Source organism: Castor canadensis, chromosome 2 (genome assembly GCF_047511655.1).
Source record: "Castor canadensis chromosome 2, mCasCan1.hap1v2, whole genome shotgun sequence".
Taxonomy (NCBI): domain Eukaryota; kingdom Metazoa; phylum Chordata; class Mammalia; order Rodentia; family Castoridae; genus Castor; species Castor canadensis.
The window spans coordinates 68,355,400-68,375,224 of record NC_133387.1 but is presented as its reverse complement, the minus strand read 5'-3'; the positions used below and the strand labels follow the sequence as shown (position 1 = coordinate 68,375,224).

Here is a 19,825-nt window from a genome sequence, read left to right as displayed (position 1 = left end):
AGTCTTTGTTACTAATTTATGCTTGAAGGCCTCTGTTTTCTATTTTTTAAATATAAAAAAAGGCAAATTTATACACACAGCATTTATGCAGTACTAAGAATGTATATTCCAGCCCCATCATGGCATTTTGTTTCTGTATACTGTGTAGTATGAAAAGGCAGATGCCTTGGTTCACTGCTGTACAGTGTGTCCCAGTTTCAGATCATTCCACCACACACTTTGGCCTGGCTCTGGTCCTGTGGGTCCTGGGAGAAATCATCATAGTCAGTCATATTTATGATCAGAGGTTTAACAAGTATTATCCAGGTATCATGTCATGATCCCCACCCCCATTTTTTAATTGAATTTTGAACTTTGGGTTTTTATTTCACTGTGTTTGGTTTCTTGCCACCACTGTGATTTCATGTTCTTTTACCTGAGCTTTTGGAATTGTGCCTGGTTGGAAGCATTTTCTGGGTTAGTCAAAACGCTTAAGTAGCATTACCCTGACATTTATATTCATGACAAGCTTCAACTAGGGACTAGAAAGCCTTTTAGCTGCCTCATAATTGAAAATTCTATCAATTTGTATTCAAAATTAAAGCCACTAAGGTCACTGAAATCAAGAATACACAAATACTCTGGGTTTAAAATGTATTCTTATGATAAAAGTGCCTGCTATTCTGGCATAAGTGACAGAGCTCAAGTAGATGGGTTTGGGAATATAGGTTATTTGGCATAAAGTCCAGTTGCAAAGACAAATAGAATTTAAAGAATCCTAACTGTTTCTCACTGGTACCAGTGCAGAGAGAGAGAAGTAGTTGCAGGGTGCCATCTGGAGGGCTCACGGTGAGGGAAGTATGTAACATGCAGGCCCCTTAACAATCAGGTCGTGGGCATGAGGTGGCTTCCTGCAGGTAATTAATTCCCTGCTGTGACCACATGGTCTTGGTGTCTACACTAATCACACAGCAGTTCTGAAAGCACTAAGCTTGTCCAAAGCCCCTGGGGTTCTGAATCTCTTTGCAGGCTTGCCCAGCAGTGCCCTCCATAGCACACATTCCACCTCCCCCTCTCTATTTCTTTTCTTCCCTGAGGGAAGTTGGCATTAAATTATTTAGTGGTACTCCTAGCAGTTTCTATTTATAAGTCTTTTTGGTGTCCTTTAAATATACATTTATATTTCTCCCACTTTGTCCAAAAATACAAATTTAGAAAACAGACTCAAAATTCTCATTTCTGTTCTAATTCTTCTGCCTTTTCTTCTCCTGAACAATGTCAGGGTCTTTGTGCCCTGTAGCTAGCCAAATGTTTATGGTGGGTAAGAAGCAGCTAGTAATTAGTTCACTGTGCATGCAGTTGACCGCTTGTTCCTCCAAACAGTAAGGGTGGCGAGAAATACTTGCACATGCTTTTTTGTGTCCACAGCTCCTTGCAGAGTCACCTCCTCTAAAATAAACACTCTTACTCTTCAAAACTTGGCCTTTATTGTTTAATCAAATTCTGGCAGAAAAAAATGATTTTCGGTTCCCTAGGTGTCCTTTAGGAATAAAACTTTCATTTTAAACATTTAGTATTTAGAAATTGTCCTATGGCATAGAACTCGTCTGCATCATCTGAGATTTCACAGCCATTTGAGGACATAATCTCTAATATATAACTTTTCCCTAGCCAGTTAATTGTTTTACCATTTAGCCCTCCATATGGGCTAGGCTAAAGATTGTCTAATTTGTTCTTTGATGACAACGAACCCACTAGAGTTCATTGAAAAAAATTGACCAAAACAAAAAATGCATCACATAATCTGTTTCAAAAAAACCTTTACACACATATGCACACGAGTTTAACTATATGAATGAAATTTTTGAGTCAAAGATACATTTTTACTTTGTACTCGGTGTAAAGTAAATGATGTATTCTGAACAAAACCAGAAACCCCCTGCTCAGTGAATAAACTAATTGCATTCCAAGAAACAGCCCATCACCTGCTGTCTTTTGAGTTTTGAGAAAACTGGCTCACAGCAGTTCTTTTTTGTGTTGTTGGCAAGAATCCTGGCCGTTTCTTCCTTTGATTTATTTTATTTATTTATTTATTCTTCTGTATTTTAGAATTTTCCAACCATGTAAGATTTCCCTATGCCTAAAGAGAGAAATTAATCTGGACAACTGTTCATCCCAAGACATCTCAAGGAAATTGCCCTCCAATCCTCCTCCACATTCAGTTCATACATTCTGAGGCCAACTTCATAAACACTTACCATTTTTCCTAATAATAATCATTATGTGTGACTATGTGTATTCATATGTGTGTATGTGTACATTTATTCAAACAATATAATTAGTTAAAATCATAAGATATGTGCATATTATGTGTGTATGTGTATATTAATATGTACACACATATATATGTACACACTTCCCTTATGATTTTATTGAATGATAATTATGTCATTTGAATAAGTAAATGTCCCCTTCTTCACTAAATTTGAGAGTTCCTTGAAGACAAGACAAGCTAATTCATCATGTTATTCCCATATGTAGCTCAATACCTGGCAATTAATAAATAATCAAAGATGCTTCTAAAATGAGTGCTCAATAGGTCTCTGGTCTACTAATGGCAAGGAGATTTTGAGGAGTGTTTTATAAGGAAGGCCAGCAGGGTAAAAAGCTCACTTCCTTTCATATGTTTTTCTTGAATAAAGATGCTGCACTACTAAGCAACAGTTTATTTGCAGCCATATTCTAAACTATTCTTTGTCAAGGTATCAATTCATAGTAAGAGTGGATGAACAGTTTATCATCTGAGGACCACATATGCAGAAATTTTGTATGCGGACTTGGTAGACAAAGAATAGATAGCACCAGTCAAAGGAGGAAAATAAAGAGAAATAAAGCCAAGATTTGCTAAATTCTTGTGTTGGGGGCAGATTAGTTTAACGATTTGAAAGAGAGAGCTTGGCATAATGGTACACACATGTAATCCCAGCTGTTGGAAGCGAAGGCAGGAGGATCTTGAGTTCAAGGCCAGATTCACATAGTGAATCTAAGGCTAGCTTGAGTTGCATAATAAAACCCTGTCTCTAATAAATAAATAAATAAATAAATAAATAAATAAATAAATAAATAAATGTAATAATTTCTTGTATTTAATGAGCACTTGTATGTCATGCATGTAAAGCTTTGTGAAAACATCTGTTTAATTTGCATAATTCTAATTAGTAGGTATTATTATTTCCATTTTACAATGTGAGACCTGAGACTGAGATAGGTTAAGTAACTTGTTTTGGAATTCTGACAGGTATGCCATAGAAATCTCAAGAGTTAGAACTTGGACCACACTGACTGATAAAAATTCTCATTTTTTATAGTGACTAAAAAAAAAGACTTAAATTTATTTTGAGATTTAAACTATAAGCACATGGTCTTCAAAACTTTCCTTTTTCCTAATATTTCAATTGAAAAGGGATCTAAACTTCCTCCTCTTATTTAATAATAAAAAAAAGGTTTTGTATTTTTCTGAAGGAATTGTTTCATATTGGGCCCTTTTAGTAAAGAGATATAAACATTAGCTAAGTTTTTGCCTTTTAATAAACTCAATTGGCTTTCAAAGCTTGCCTTACAACTTTATGTGATTCAGGTATTGTAATGACTAATCTTTTTCCCATTTTTATTAGAATATATTCATTGTAATGGGGGGGATTCATTGTGACGATTACAAATGACCTTACATTACGCATTGATTAGATCACCTCCCCACACCACTTAAGCAACTGCAAGAAGTTTCATCGTTTTATTTCATATATGTATATATTTCATATATGTATCTTGATTGTGAGCTTGATTGGATTGAGAAGTCTCTGAGCAATTACTAAAGCACAATTTCCAGTGTGACCGTGAGGATGTTTTTCAGAGAGGATTAACTAAGGGGGAAGACTCACTCTGAATGTGGGTGGCACAATCCCATAGGTTGGGGACCTAGAAGGAATAAAAGGGAAAAAAGGAGGAAGTCCACTAGCACAGGCATGCATTCATTCATTCATTCTCTTTCTCCTGTCCTCCTCTTCCCTCATCTACCCTTTCTTCCCCTCCTCTTTCCTCTTCTCTCCTGCCACCATAAGGGGAGCTACTCTGTTCTACTTTACCCCAACTCTTGTGCCGTGATGGACTGAAAGTGTAGGCCAACATGAATGTTTCCTCCCATAAGTCATTCCTGTCAGGTATTTTGTCACAACAATGAAAAACTAACACAGGTATGTCACAAATTTATGACATAAAGTTAGGATTCTGACATGAATACCTGTGGACTATCTTTTAATATTGCAGATGGAGTTAGCTGTGGGTCCATTTTGCAGGCGAGTGTCTGACTTAGGAAAGTCCTATCGAATGCTGAGGTCATTCAGGTGAGACCTAATTCTCTTTTAATATATTCATATTCTACTAACAAGTCCTTTGCTCCTATTTGGGTTGAATTATTTAAAATAGTCAAGATTCAATCATTTTTGACCTACAGTATTGGCCTTCTTTTTTTTTTTTTTTTTTGGGGGGGGGCAGTGCTGGGGCTTGAATTCAGGGATTACACCTTGAGCCAACCCACCAGCCCTTTTATTTTATGATGCACTTTTTTCAAGATAGGGTCTCACGGACTGTTTGCCCTGCTGGCTTCGGACCGCAATCCTCCTGATCTCTGCCTCCTGAGTAGCTAGGATTACAGGCGTGAGCAACCAGCGCCTGGCTAATATTGGCAATTTGATATGAATCATCTTAAAAGTTATTGTTCAAATCGAAACCCTGATAGAATTATGTGCAATGACTAATAAGATAGTGGGTATTTGTGTGTTTTTTTTTTTCTTTTTGAATTGCAATTCAGAGGATTGAGCTGATAAATTTTATTATGATCTCCCTAGGAGGATTATTTTTTACTTCCCCTTCTCAAAAAAGTAATTGAGTAGTAATGCCAACCAGTTTGTTATAATATAGGTATCTTTTTCTGACACTTTCATTTGTTCATTTATCATTTTTAATCCATTCTATTTTTGAAAAGATCATAGGTTATATCCCATGATACAGATACAACAAAACTGTTGAGCAAAGTATTAAGAGAACTGAACTCAGTGATAAACTGCAGGGAATGACTGTAAATGTATTAAATAACTTAGGCTAATGCAGTTGAGCACCAAATTTAGGATTTGAAGTTTTCTAAAAACTAGTTGAAAGTGAAAAGCAATGAGTTGATTCAAAGTCGTGCCTTTAGACTGTACCAGTTAAACAGAGAAAAAAGAGTCCTTTTCAGTGCTGAGCACTTTGTTTTGAACTTTGAATAACTTCATGTCAGGGGTTGGGGGGGGGTCTTCAATAGCATATTTTAGAAGATAAAATGTTGTTAATATGACTACTTATTCAGTAAACCAGAACTTCCCAGCATTTTCCATGTCATGGCATACATGGAAAATATTTACATTCAAAAAGGTGACCAATCCTGATGAGTGAGGGGATCAATATAATATGTAGTTATAACAGTTGTGTGGGCACAACATGGCACATGGAGAGCTATTATATGAACTAACCATAATATCCAAGAGCATAATGATCTCTGAATATTTATATAGAGAGGTAAGTTAAGAGAGTGTAGGTATGCAGCTTTCTAAAAATTGACTCAGTACTAGAAGCCAGAGTAATCAATAAGTAGTATTCTTGAAATGACTGCTTGGCTCCCTTATGCCTTTAAGCCATTACAGTGGGAGATTCGGGTTTCATGTAAGAAGCCAGTATTGTTGATTGAGAAGGGACCCATGTTACCTTGCCCATTTGTAATTGACATAGCTCTTTTTGCTTTTCAATATCAACAAAAGAGCCTGAGTTTTGTTTTTTTCCCAAATGAAGAATCAGTGCCCATCTGTATAGAGAGGTAGATTGCAAGGAAAATTAAAGTGAAATCACAAGTACCTTCTTTAGGTCAGCACAGATTTTTCAAAAAGTATGTGAATATTTTGTTGAAGCCAGTGCAGAATTCTCTGTACTACAACATAGATGAGTTGAAAGATTATGAGGTCCTGAGGTTAACAATCTGTTGATCAACAGTACTGTAAAAGTAACCTTAATAAAAGTCTTGAACAGTCATTTACTTTGAGTAAGATGATGGTAATTCAACAATCACACCTGGGTAATAAATTGTTGCCCTGACTGAGTTAGTTAAGGTACTAGAAGTTATTAGCCAACCAGTTTTTGAAAAGAGTATGAAAAAAAACTGTTGGTTTGGTATTTACTATTAAGATCAGGCAATTATTTTTGATAGTCCCAAATACTGTGTTTGGTTATTTATTGTGTATATATGTTTTCAAATAGTTTTAATCTTGCTGTTTGTTGAGATAGAGTGGTGTTTTTAAAGTTGTGTTACAGTAAAGAGATACAGATCCTGAAGGTGAGTTTCATATAAGACTACTTAGCCATTTAAGATGAGAATTTTCTGTCAACTTTCCCAATTCTTACATGAGAAGGAAAATCCAAAAGGAACTTTTTTAAGTGTATATTAATTATACAAAGGGTTTTTGTTGTGATATATCCATACATGCATATACTAAAGGAACATTTAAGGTTTGGATGACCTCTACTTAATGGAATAAAAAATTAATCATTGATCAATGCATAATTTTTTTAAATCCTACATATTTTGTATCTAGCTTTTCATAAAGTAATATCAATCAAGATGGGCTTCAAGTTTTTGACAATGACTCATGATAAGAGTTTTGTTTTTTTTTTTTTTTTGAGACAAGGTCTCTCTAAGTAGTCCATGCTGTCCTCAAACGTGAGATACTCATTTCTCTACTCTGTTCCTCTACTGCTGGAATTCCAGGTGTGTGCTGCCATGCCTGGCTAAGAGACTTTTTTCAATTGCAATTTGGAAGTGGAGGCATGAGGATGGGGAGGTGGAAGCAGGAGGATCTTGAGTTCAAGGCCAGCTTGAACACATAGTGAAATCCTGTCTCAAAAAAATAAGGACTGGGTATGTAGCTCAGTAGTAAAGTACTTGCCTAGCATGCACAAGATCCTGGGTTCGATCCCCACTGCTGCAAACATAACGCTATTTGGCACATACTTGCATACAAACTTGCAACACACTCAAATCTATTCTACATATACTTGCACAGCCATGTATATATGCTTCATGAAACAGTACTTACCCTTAATTCATACAGTATTCTCTGACATTTCTATTTCATTTCTTTTAACCCACCAAATTGGTTTCATGACCCACTAATGGCTTGCATTCCACAACTTCTGCCTTTTCACATGACCTTTTACATTTGAACTGTAGTTGCTCTGCTGACAGGGCTCAGAGCCCTTTTCATTTCCACACTAAGAAGATGTATGTCCTTTTCTTCTGGGCTTCCCTTACAAATGGCTCGTTGACGTCCATACCTCAGGCCTTGATCATATCCTACCTATGGAGTATCTTCCATAACTCAAAATAATTGAAAAATTCCAACAGAGATTTATATATACCAATATGCCTAAAAAGACATTGAACCTATAGAAATCTATTTTGATCTTAGCACTTTCTTAGTTATTTGGCAGGACCAGATTTTATCAACTGGATCAAGAAATAAAATGAAAGCATATTTTATTAGGGTGTTCAAATCTAGTCCTGGTCTACAAAGAATGGATTTGCTCCATTGCTTGAGAAGAGGAGAGCTATAAACATGTTCCTCTGACTGCCCAGCACTGGCATTGGGGAAACTGGGATTCTACAAGTCTCAGAGTTGTCACATGAAGGGAATGGGCTTCAGAAAGAGAATGAACCTTCAGAGGGTCCTACCAAATCACTTCCTAGTAAGGAATAAATCAGTAATCATCCTTCATTCGATTACCTAATTATAGACTCCTTATTTTGCCCACCTGTGAAAACATAGTAGTCTCTTCCAAAATTAATCCCAAGCAGTTGCAAAGAGAAAAACCCTCTTTTACTAATATGTGTACTTCATCTATGCTATGGGCTGTGACAGGGATAGGCATCATCCCTTGTACATATTATACCTTGGCTCTCATTCATGGATCCCTCATGAAGTAGTCTAACTCACACTAAAACCAGCTGAAGAATAGACAATAGGGGATTGGCTAATAAAATATACTGCATTCATAGGGTCACATCTATGCAGCCATTAACAATTATGTTGCTAGTTGATATGCAGTAATAAGAAAATTACCCCCTATGGCATCACTAAATGAAGAAACAGGCTATTAAGCAGGATATATGATGTGATCCTTACTGTATTTTAAATAATTATGTTTATATGAAGAAGAAGCAAAAAAAAGGATAAACATCAAGATACTGTCTTTGGAAAGGATTGTCGTTACTGACCTTCCTTTTAGACTTTCCTATGTTTTTTAAATTCCTGCCTCAATTTTATTTTTGTAGTCAATACATTTTAATTCCTCTTGCATTGCTTTTATCAATAGAAATAACAAAGAAGCTGAAGAATAATGTAAAATACATAAAAACATTACCCAATAAGGGAATGGGCATGGGCAAGCCTCATAGCAAAACCTAGCATTTTGCAGTAACCACAGGGACTTCAGTTGAGTTAGAGGCAGTAGTTGTAGGGTAGCAGGCTCCTAACAAGGGACCAGGATAGTGCCAGCCAGAGGGCCTCAAGTCAGGCCTTCTGCATTCCTGCCCCCATCCCAGGCACATGCTTTAGCAGGCACTCTCTTCCTGCTTCATGCAGCCATCTGCTGGGCAGGGCCCTCTCTTTCTGATGGTAATATTAGTGGACTATTTAATTAAGCCAGCAAGCTTCTTGCATACATTTACATTTTACTGTCTACATTAGAGTTCCTCAGGCAACAAGAATCTTTTCATATCCAGGACGTAATGCTGCCTCAGAAAGCAGCTGACATTAATGATCTGCCCCTGGGTGATTTTTCTTCTGCACAGATACATGTGCCAGAGCTGCTGAGACCCCATCCTGTCAGTCCCTTTGCAGATGGCATTAGCCCCTAAGCATGATTCAGAGGCTATTACCTTCCCTCCTCCTGGCCCAGAGGCTTGAAAGTTCTGATCTTTGACATTGTCAGTGAAGATCTGTGTGGGTCTAAGGTCACAGATGGGACCAACTGACTTTCACCAGCTCAGAAAAACAGACCTTGCCTTGCCCCACCACTTTCATTCCTGAGGGGACAGTTTGTCCCTGATGATGCCCACAGATGCCCTGCTGGAACCTTCTTTGTTTGTTTTAATGAAAGAGCAGTGCAAGAAGTCAAGGAATGGCGATATGTTGTCATGAGTCTTGTAGCATTAAAAGAGGAAGGAAACCATTAGTTACTAAAATGGAGTTTTCTTGTCAGTTGTTTTTCATTGTGGGAGTGACAAAGGTTTTCCAGGTCCACACTCTGTACTGATGACAGAAATGCCTCTTGACATTCCAAACCACTGTGCCTAAGTTCTGTAGAAGGTATCTTTCCATTTTTAGTCCTGCTGTCTCTTAAGTTCTGTCAAGATACACTTGTGTATCTGGGCTCCTTAATCCATCCTCTGAAATAACTGCCTCCCTGACATTTCTGGATTCCTCACTCCAAGTTCAGGATTTTAGCGCAGCCACCTTTTCAGTTTGGCTGGTGATATTATTACCTACTGCTGCTTTGGCAGTGCTAGGAGGACACAGATATCTGAAGAGAGTTAAGTATTTAGCTTATTATCATTTTTAATAACCATTATTTGATCATTTCCTATATGCCAATCCTGTAGGAAGCATTTTACTGACACACTTGTGAGTTAGGTGTGACCTGTGTGAGGCAGTTGATTCTCAGACAGGGTGAGTAGTCGGCATGGCATGGCTGGAAGGTTAGAGAATCCCAGATTCCAAAGCCTGTATCCTACATCTTATTACAGAAGAGCATATTTCTTTTCACTCTGATTGGTCCCAGACTAGCCCTTGAGTGTTCACAAGCATCCTCCAGGAAAATGTTAGAAAATTTTAAAGAGAATCTGTTGGCTACCTCCTGGTGCTGAAAGGCCTCATCTTACTGTCCTCTGCTGCCTGCAGATTCCTGGACAGGCACCAGGAATAGTCAACCAAATGTGCACTTTTATTGTAAGAGAGCTTCTACATGAAACCCCTGCCTTCTTTTCTACCTGGTCTGCTGGGATGGATAACAGATTCCAAGAAAGAAAGAACTATGCCAACCTGTCTACTTTGAGCTGTTATTTAACCCTAATCACCACCCTCCTGAATCATTCCCTCCTAGCCTCATGACCCCTAGCCACCTCCCTAAAGGGTCTCTTAGTGCCCCTCACCTCTAACAGGGCCTCTAACACTTACCTCTTCTCTCAGAGGGCCTCCTTATGTCCTGTGCAGGGAAGATAGCCTGTCTTCCAAATAAAATCATGAGTTCCTGAGCTCAGTGCATATACTCAAGGGTCGTGTTGCCTTACCAAACCCTTCACCAAGTGCAAGTCAGGAATAGACATAATGGCAAATGGCATGAAATATGCAGCCACTAATGTTGGGTATGGATGCGGCAGCAGCAGGACCTTGGTCTTAACTTTATTTCATGATTGGCCCTAACAAGCTGTCAGAAAACTGACAGCTGAATAGCCATGAGTAATTTAAATGTAACTGTCCCTGACTAGAAATAGAACTTTTCTAAGGGACCTAATACTTAACAAGTTAACTCTACTGTCTGGCCATAAAGTATATTCTTGAAAGTGCTGATATATTTAGAATAAACTTCTCTAAGAATGATATTATAGAATTTAGAAGATCTGCCTTTTATTTACTTTGCTTAGTTTTCTTTTGTTTCATGAAGCACTTCAGATGGTGATTTATTTTTTTGACTTTCTGGTGTTTCAAATCCCACCTGGAATCAGAGAAAGGGGAGGGCTCAAGCTGTGTTCTTTCTGCCTTTTAAAACAAGCACTGGAAATAAAATGTCTGCATTTAATGTTCATAGATGATTAAGTCAGTGATGCATGATACATAATCAAACCCAATTTTGCTTTTCATAGCCCTTTTGGCAGCTCTGTTAGTGACCAGTGTGGAATATGATTTTGTCAGAATAGCTTCTGTGAATCATAGCTCCAAAGGGACAGGTGATTGGCCAAAAAATCCTATTTTAAAATGAGCAGGTTTTTACCAGGTCTGGCTTATGCTGGGATCTCAGCCAGCAACCACCATATGTGCCAGGCTTCTGGACATGGCACCTTCTATGTATGTGTGTCTAGATTATTCCTCTCTCCCTCTCTGTCCCTCTGTCTCATCCTTCTCTCTGTTCTGCTCTTCTTTCCTTCCTTCCTTGTATCACCAAAGTTTGCGTTAAGAATATGCTGGAGGAAAATAAAGAAAAACACAAATATTCAAACATAAAACTGACTTAATTGCCAAGTTTCAAATTTGGCTTTAAACTTCCTGAAGTCTAAGATAAAAGAGAAGCAGAATCAGCTATCTAATTCTCTCATTCTCAAAAAGAAGGCAATACATAAGTTCTTAAGAGAAGAAACTTAAGTGTTTCTTAGCACCTCTTTCTAAAGAACTTCTACTGATAGCCCTTTTGAGATTCTCTTGTATGTGATAAGTTTTTTATGTCTTGCTGCTTACAGAATTTTTTTATTTGATTTTAGATAATTTGATTGTTATGTATCTGGGTGATTCCTCTTTGGGTTGAATTTGATTGGAAACCTGTTGGCTTCCTCTAGCTGGATGTTGACATCTTTCCCCAGATAAAGAAATTTTCAGCCATCATTTCTTTAAATATTCTTTCTGGCCCTTTTTTAAAACTGTTTTTGCAAATCTTAGTTCTCTTGATGATATTCCTTAATTCCTGTAGGTTTTTCTTTTCTTGTTTTTCTTTTTCTCCTGTTAGTGGGTAATTTTAAATACTCTGACTTTGCTTACTGACTTCTTATATTTAATCAAGTCTGCTGGTGAAGCTTTCTATTGAAATTTTTAGTTCAGTCACTCTTCATCTCTAGGATTTTTCATTTTTTATCATTTCTATATTAAATTTCTTGTTTATGTATTTTCTAAATTTCATTTAATTTTCTATCTTAGAGTTTGTTGAACTTCCTTAAGATGATTGTTCTGAATTATTTGTCAGTCATTTCACAGATGTCCATTTCTTTAGGGTTCATTATTAAAGCCTTATTGTTTCTTTTGGTGATGTTATGATTCCTTGATTCTTTATAATCCTTGTAGCCTTGCATTGGTGCCTGTGCATTTGAGGAAATGGCCACCTCTTCTGACCTTTACAGCTGTTCTTTGGCATTGATGGAACATCACTATTGAGTCTGGCTTGTGGTTCCAGATGAACCAGCTGATACTGACCTGAGCAGGCAGAACTTGCTATTGGGGCATCTGCCTTTGCTTTAAGTTTGGATGAGTCTGCTGACTGGGCTCTAGTGTCTGATAAGACCACTGGCTGTACCCTGCAATCAAGTAGAACTGCTGGCTGGCCACCACAATCATCTCTGATCTGGCAGAATTGCAGGAGGGTATATTTCTTGGTTGGGTGTTACTGTTACTTGAGTACTTCAGGCTTGAGCAGGATGCAGGCTGGGCTCTGAGTTTAGGCAGAGTCATCTGCCTAAATTAATCATCTGCTCTAGATGGATGGATCTAGAGGTTATGCTGTATAGAAATAGAAAGACATGTGGTGGGTGTCTCCTTCCCTGTGCCAAATCGTAGAGTGGGCTCAGAGATTGGCTGGAGCCACTGTTTGTACTCCCGAGTCAGGCAAGTCTAGCCCCTGCAGTTTATAGGTATACATTATGGCAGACATCTCCTTCCCTGGGCAGAACCTTACTGTGAGGTCTGAGGCTGGGCATGGAGGCTGACTCTAGGGTCTTAAGTAAGGTTGGGCTTTCCACTGGGATTCTTAAAGCAACCAGCTCAACTTTGCAGATAGACTATATAATTGGCTGGTATGTATAATCAGGTACCACTGCTGTCAGGTGTACAGAATCTGCTTGCTGGTTGCTATGAACTCTTCTTCCTTTCTTTATTTCTTTTTGACACAGGGAGAGGGGTCTAGGCTGCCATTACCTGTGTTTGCCTGTGAGGCAAGACAGGCCTCTGCACAGCATCTCAAAATGCTGAGGAAGCTCTAAGTCTGCTTCTGGTTCTCTCTTCCTGCTTTAGAAACTGTGGGCCCAGTAAATCCTTGGTGTGGTGCTCTGCTAATTATAGGAGTAGATATTGCAGTCAAAGAGAGACCATTGCTCTTAACCTTTCTGGTGTAGTTTTTATATGTGGTCCACATGAGTGTGTATCAGTCCTGTTCTCAATATTTGAGTTTTCACAAAGGTGTTCTTATCGTGAGTAGTTACTAGTTGGACATTGGGTGGGGGAGAGAGTGTAAAGCCCGGGATCTCCTATTCTGCCATCTTGCTGACTTCACCCTCTAGAAAGCTTTAAATGTGAATGATACATTGTAAGTGCTTATGTACCAGAGTTGTTACTGTTGATGATGATGTCATTGAAACTAGAAGCTTTGACCTAGATAAAGACAACATTAGGCACATGGAGAAGGAGAGGGCTGCCTACAGTCAAAATGAAAAGTACCTCAGCAACGTTGTCATACCTGATTAAGTCCTTTACTGACAACCTAAGACCCTGCATCATGGAGACTGTAAAATGATTTGGGCCTTGAACATTTCACAAGCAGATGTGGTACATCCTCACTGTGGCCACAGGAAGCCCTTATCACCAGAAACTTGAAGCTTTCAGGTGATAGACAACATAAATGAACAGAAATGTTTCCCTAATAACTAAAGAAAGTAAATGACAAAAGTGGTGTTATTTGATTAAGCATATGAAATTAGAAAATCCCTGTCAGGGATACATAGTACTTATAGAATAATTAATATAAAGACATTTTTTTCTAAGATTCTGGTTCCAACAAGCAAATATTTGTTGAGAGCACATCTGACTCTTGGCATGAAATAACAGTCTCAAATCATCCTTGGCAGCCTTTTGCACATGACCGGTAGTGGAGTATATTTGCTTGCATGCCCCTCCTGTAAAAGTGTGGCGGTGAGACTGAGAAATGTGTATTATAAAGGAGCTAGCATAAATTTTTTTTGAATGGTCAGCAGGGCAATAACTTTGTTACTACTAACTTTGATACAAAGACATAATGGCTATATGGAAAGGTTTTGTAGAGAATGTTTGAGTTTATTCATATTAGACTATAGCCTAAAGGAAGATTCTATGTAAAATGAAAGCTAAATGGATTGACCCCAAGGTAAGGATTTATTAGCTATACCTACTCAAATGCCTTGTTTTGGACTTTATTTGATTTTAGCTTACTAGCTAAATGAAGTCTAGGAGGAGGCATTCCTGAGTCAACTGGACGTAACCTCAGACCCATTTACCAGTGGCCACAGTCAAGGAAGGAGCTAAAAGGACACATCAGCATACAAAAGCGTGGGCGTATATATGCACATGTGTGCATCTTGGGGCTGAATGGAGAATTTTTATTGGGGAAGGCATTCTTCAGTATTCAGTCTAAGAAGAATGATTCTCCCACCAGATTATCTCTTACAATATTGAACAGCATAAGTTAACTTCTGCTTTATCTTCTAGACCACTGCTCTTCCAGACAAGCGAACATGTGGCCAATAGTCCAGCACTGGGGGATATTATTCCATACAGCGTTGTTATTCAGTTTTTGTTCACGAGAGCACCTGCCGAGCTGAAATCCCCCTTCCAGGTAATAAAGTAAAGTCAGAACTCTCTCGAGAGTCTCCTCTGTTAACTTTATAAACACTGAGCCTCCTCACTAAGTGGGTTCCTGGCCCTCTCCTTCCTTATTTAGTCATGGATGTCTGTCTTTGGCAATGAAATGAAAAATTCCCACTGTGCAGTATCTGCTTTCTTAGTAGTTCAAAACACTTACCTGATGGATTAATTACCAGAGTTAGTCTTTTAAATAATAATGTCATAAGTAATTTTATTGTAATTTTATGTCCATGAAGTTCTTTTGATGGAAACCATTATCTTTGCTGACCTGCTATCTGGATGGTCAGGAAGATCACAAAGGCCTGAGCCAACTTCTGAATACTACTCTGAGGCAGGTGTTGGGAATAATTTCACCCTGGGAGTCCTCAAGACGATTTTCTGCATAAGCATTTGCAGCCATTAGCTGGGGAATGTATATGTACTCTAATTGTGTTCCAACCTTGCAGAGGGCAGAGTGGTCCCATGCGCGCTTCTCCCAGTGGCTGGATGATCATCCCTCTGAAAAGGACAGGCTCCTCCTCATCAGGTAAAGCTGTGTTCCAGGGGAAGATCTGGAAGGTGGGGAATACAGGAGATGATTAAGGTGCATTATTGGCACAGTAACCTTGCCTTCCACATCTAACACCTCCAGACCGTCACAACCTCTTTCATGCTATTCTATGCCTGATGCAGCTTAAGGACCATGCACTTCTAGCTTTAAAAACAACCTGCTCATTATTAATCCCTTGTCAGATGAATAGCTGACAAAGATTTTCTCCCATTCTGTGGGCAGTGTCTTCAATCTGGTGACCATTTTTTGTGTTGTGCAGAAACTTTAGTTTCATGCAGTCTCATTTGTCATTCCTTTCTCTTAGTTGCTGAGCCATTGGAGTTCTATTTAGGAAGTTATTACTGATTAATAACTTACTGCCTTATTATTACTTATTGCCTTTAAGTTCCAGTATATTCCCTGCTCTTTTCTGCACTAGCTTCATAGTTTCAGGCCTTATATTAAGGTCCTTAATCCACTTTGAGTTGATACTTGTGCAGGGCAAAAGAAATGGATCTAGTTTCAGTTCTTTGCATGCAGATATCCAGTTTTCCTAGCAACATTTGCTGAAGAGGCTGTCTTTTCTCCATCGTATGTTTTGGGCACCTTTGTCAAAAATCAGGTGGGTATAGGTGTGTAGATTCATTATCTGGATCTTCTATTCTATTCCACTGGTCTTCCTATCTGCTTTTGTGCCAGTACCAGCTGCTTTTATTGCTATGGCTCTGTAGTATAGTTTGAAGTTGGGTATTGTGCCACCTCCAGTGTTGCTCTTTTTGCTCAGTATTGCCTTGGCTATTTGCAGTCTTTTGTGCTTTCAAATAAACTTTAGGGTTGATTTTTCATTCTCTGTGATGAATGTGATTGGAATTTGGGTGAGAATTGCATTGAACATGTAGATTGGTTTTGGTAATATAGCCATTTTCACAATATTTATTCTGCTAATCCATGAACACGGGAGATGTTTCTATCTTCTGCAGTCTTCTTCAATTTCTTCAGTGGTTTATAGTTTTCATTGTAGAGGTTTTTCACTTTCTTTGTTAAGTTTATTCCTAGGTATTTTTTGAGGCTATTATAAATGGAATTGTTTTCCTATATTCTTTCTCAGCCTGTTCATTGTTGGTATATACAAAGTTTACTGATTTTTTGTAAACTGATTTTGTATCCTGCTACTTTGCTGAAGGTGTTCATGATGTCTAAGAGTTTCTTGGGTCTTTTAGGTATAAGATAATGTCATCTGCAAGCAGGATAGTTTGGCTTCTTCCTTTTCTATTGGAAAAATTTTTTTTCTTCTTCCTGTCTCATTGCTCTAATTAGGAGTTCCAAATGATGTTGAGTAAGAGTGGAGAGAGTGGACACCATTGTCTCATTCCTGACTTTTAAGGAAATGGTTTCCATTTTTCTCCATTTAGTATAATGTTGACTATAGAATTGTTGTATATAGCCTTTATTAATATTAATTATTGTGTATAGCCTTTTCTAATTTCATTACAGCTTTTATCATGAAAGGATACTGGATTTTGTTGAAGGCTTTTTCTACATCTATTGAGATGATCATGTGGTTTTTGTCTTTGCTTCTGTTAATAATAAATTACATTTAATGATTTGCATATGTTGAACCATCCCTGCATCCCTGAGATGAAACCAACTTGATCATGATGTATGATCTTTTTGATATGTTGTTGAATTTGGTTTGACAGTATTTTATTGGGAATTTTTGCACCTAAGTTAATTAAAGAGATTGGCCTATGATTCTCTTTTTTTGTTGTGTCCTTGTCCAGTTTAGGGATGAATATAAAACTGACTTCATAGAATGATTTTGGCAGTGTTCCTTCCCTTTCTGTTTCATGGAAAAGACTGAGGAGTGTTAGTATTAGTTCTTTAAAGGTCTGGTAGAATTCAGCAATGAATCCATCAGGTCCTGGACTTTTCTTTTTTGGGAGACTCTTTATTACTGCTTCAATTTCATTGTTTGTTATAGATCTTTTTAGGTGATTTATATCCTCTTGGTTCAATTTTGGTTGATCATATGTGTCTAGAGATTTGTCTTTGCCAGCTAAATGCATCTGAGAAGGGATTATAACCAGAATTTACAGAGAGCTCAAAAAGTAAACTCCCAAAGAATCAATTACCCAATGAAGAAATGGGCAAGTGAACTAAGCAGGTTTTTCAAAGGAAGAAGTGCAAATGGCCAAAAAACACATGAAGAAATGCTCAACATTCCTGGCCATAAAGGAAATGCAAATCAAAGCCACATTAACAGTCCACCTCACTCCTGTTAGAATGGTTATCATCAAGAACACAAGCAACAACAAATGTTGGTGAGGATGGGGGTATGAGTGGTGTGTGGGGAAAGGAACCCTCATACATTGCTGGGAGGAATGTAAATTAGTATAAACATTATGGAAAACAGTATGGAGGTTCCTCAATAAACTAAAAATAGAATGCCATAGGATCCAGCAATACCACTTCTATATCCATAGAAATGGTTACACACCCATTTTTATTGCAGTATTATTCACAATAACTAAGCTTTGGGAAAAGCCCAGATGCCTTACAACTGATGAATAGATTAAGAAAATGTGGGGTATTTTTATTCTGCCATAAAGAAGAATGAAATTTTGTCATTTGCAAGTAAATGGATGAAACTAGACAACATCATCTTAAGTGAAGTTAGCCAGATTCAGAAAGCCAAAGGCTGAATGTTTTCTCTCATATGTGGAATACAGACCTTATACAAATATGAGCAATACTATAAAAAATTAATGCTAAGGGGAGATCACTAATGGGATAGGGAAGGTAAAAGAAGGAAGTTAAGAAGGTGAATGTAGTTGATGTATTTTCTATATAAGAATGAATATAGAATTTTTAAGCCTGTTGAAATCGCCAGAAGAAGAGGGGGACTAAGATAGAAAGGAGAAAAACAGAAGGGATGAACCAATTTGGGTTATAATACATATATACTTGGGGATGTCACAGTGAAGCTCCCTGTATTGCTATCTTAAACAAAAATGTTTTCTTTCAAAAATGGAAAATAGGAATGTAAAACAGGTCTTGTCTGGGGAGGGAGGGGAAAGGATATACAGCAAGGGTGTAGGAGGGAATGTGTTAGAAATATTATGTACTCAGGTATGCAAATGGAAAAGTGAGACCTGCTGAACTATTCCAGGAAGGGGGGAAGGAGGGATAAAGGAGAATGATGGAGGGGTGAGTTCAACTACAATACATTGTGAGAACTTTTGCAAGAGAAAAAAAGACTGCATTATAAGACCACTCACTCTAGCTTCGTGTTTTCTGTATTATTTTCATGTGTTACAGTTATTGGATTATGGAGCACAGATGTAAGGGAACTTGAATAATACCCAAATAGGACACATCAAGTAGTAGGAAACAAGGACAACTCAGCAGCCACTTAGTTATCCTTCAGTAGTCCTCAGCGAGTTGAAAGGAAATAATTCAACAAATGAGACAGGGTAAAAATGGCCAAAGAGGTTAGAACAGAAACAGATGACCATGACCATGGGGTTATGAATGGGGTCATGGCAGTTCCAAGAAGACAGGGCCGCATCTCATTTTACTCCATTATCCTCAGTTCCTAGTGCAACACCTTGCACATCAATAAAATGTGGGCCTAGCATCAATTTGAATGCATCATTAGTTGATGAGTTTAAAAAGGAAATGGTCAACTCTAGCAAAAGCTGCAGAGCAGGTAGGTACGAATAGAGATGTCTGGTGGCTACAAGCTCTCTGGTGATATGGGAGAGAGTAATTTTGGAGAGTGCATACATGTCCTTCAGTAGTGCTCAGCAAATGCATTTCTATATATATTGATATGTGCACAGACATGCACACCTCCCCCAGGTACCCCAACTATGTGCGAAGTGGGTGCTTCAACAGTCACATGGAGCTTTTTAAGCATTTTTTTTTCTGGCTGTACTGGGGTTTGAACATAGGGCCTTGCACTTGCTAGGCAGGTGCTCTATCACTTGATCCATATACCCAGCACTTTTTGCTTTTTAGTTATTTTCCAGGTAGGAAAATATCTCATATTTTTGCCCAGGGTCAGCCTGGACTGTGTTAAGCATTTTTCTTCCATCAAACTCTCCAAAATTACTCTCTCCCAAATCACCAGAGAACTTGTAGCCACCAGACATCTCTATTCATACCTACCTGCTCTGCAGCTTTTGCTAGAGTTGACCATTTCCTTTTTAAACTCATCAACTAACGATGCATTCAAATTGATGCTAGGCCCACATTTTATTGATGTGCAAGGTGTTGCACTAGGAACTGAGGATAATGGAGTAAAATAAGATGTGGCTCTGTCTTCTTGGAGTTGCCATGACCCCATTCATGACCCCATGGTCATGGTCATCTGTTTCTGTTCTAACCTCTTTGGCCATTTTTACCCTGTCTCACTTTTTGAATTGTCTCTTTCCATCCATTTCTTAAATGCTATCATTTCCCATATTTTGCTCCTGACTCTTTTTCTTCTCATTCTCTCTGGACTTTGCCCCCCACATGAGCTCATGCAGATCAATGCCTTTCATGTCTGTGACTCACTTGATTGCAATGGGCTTCAGGCCAG

The 19,825-nt window shown here is 38.2% G+C and overlaps 1 protein-coding gene across 8 annotated transcripts in view; it reads left to right on the top strand.

Annotated features, from left to right (window-relative positions):
• Cog5 (component of oligomeric golgi complex 5) overlaps positions 1-19,825 on the top strand; it is a 330,870-nt gene that overhangs the window by 292,258 nt on the left and 18,787 nt on the right. For 5 of the 8 annotated variants that reach the window (XM_074064981.1, XM_074064980.1, XM_074064979.1 and 2 more), the window contains 4 exons: positions 4,303-4,379; positions 14,556-14,682; positions 15,158-15,237; positions 15,781-15,862. In XM_074064981.1, the coding sequence (XP_073921082.1) occupies positions 4,303-4,379; positions 14,556-14,682; positions 15,158-15,237; positions 15,781-15,862 (366 nt within the window). Of the gene's footprint in view, positions 1-4,302; positions 4,380-14,555; positions 14,683-15,157; positions 15,238-15,780; positions 15,863-19,825 lie in introns of those variants that run through there. The other 3 variants (XM_020156084.2, XM_074064978.1, XR_012445204.1) reach the window with 2 other exon arrangements.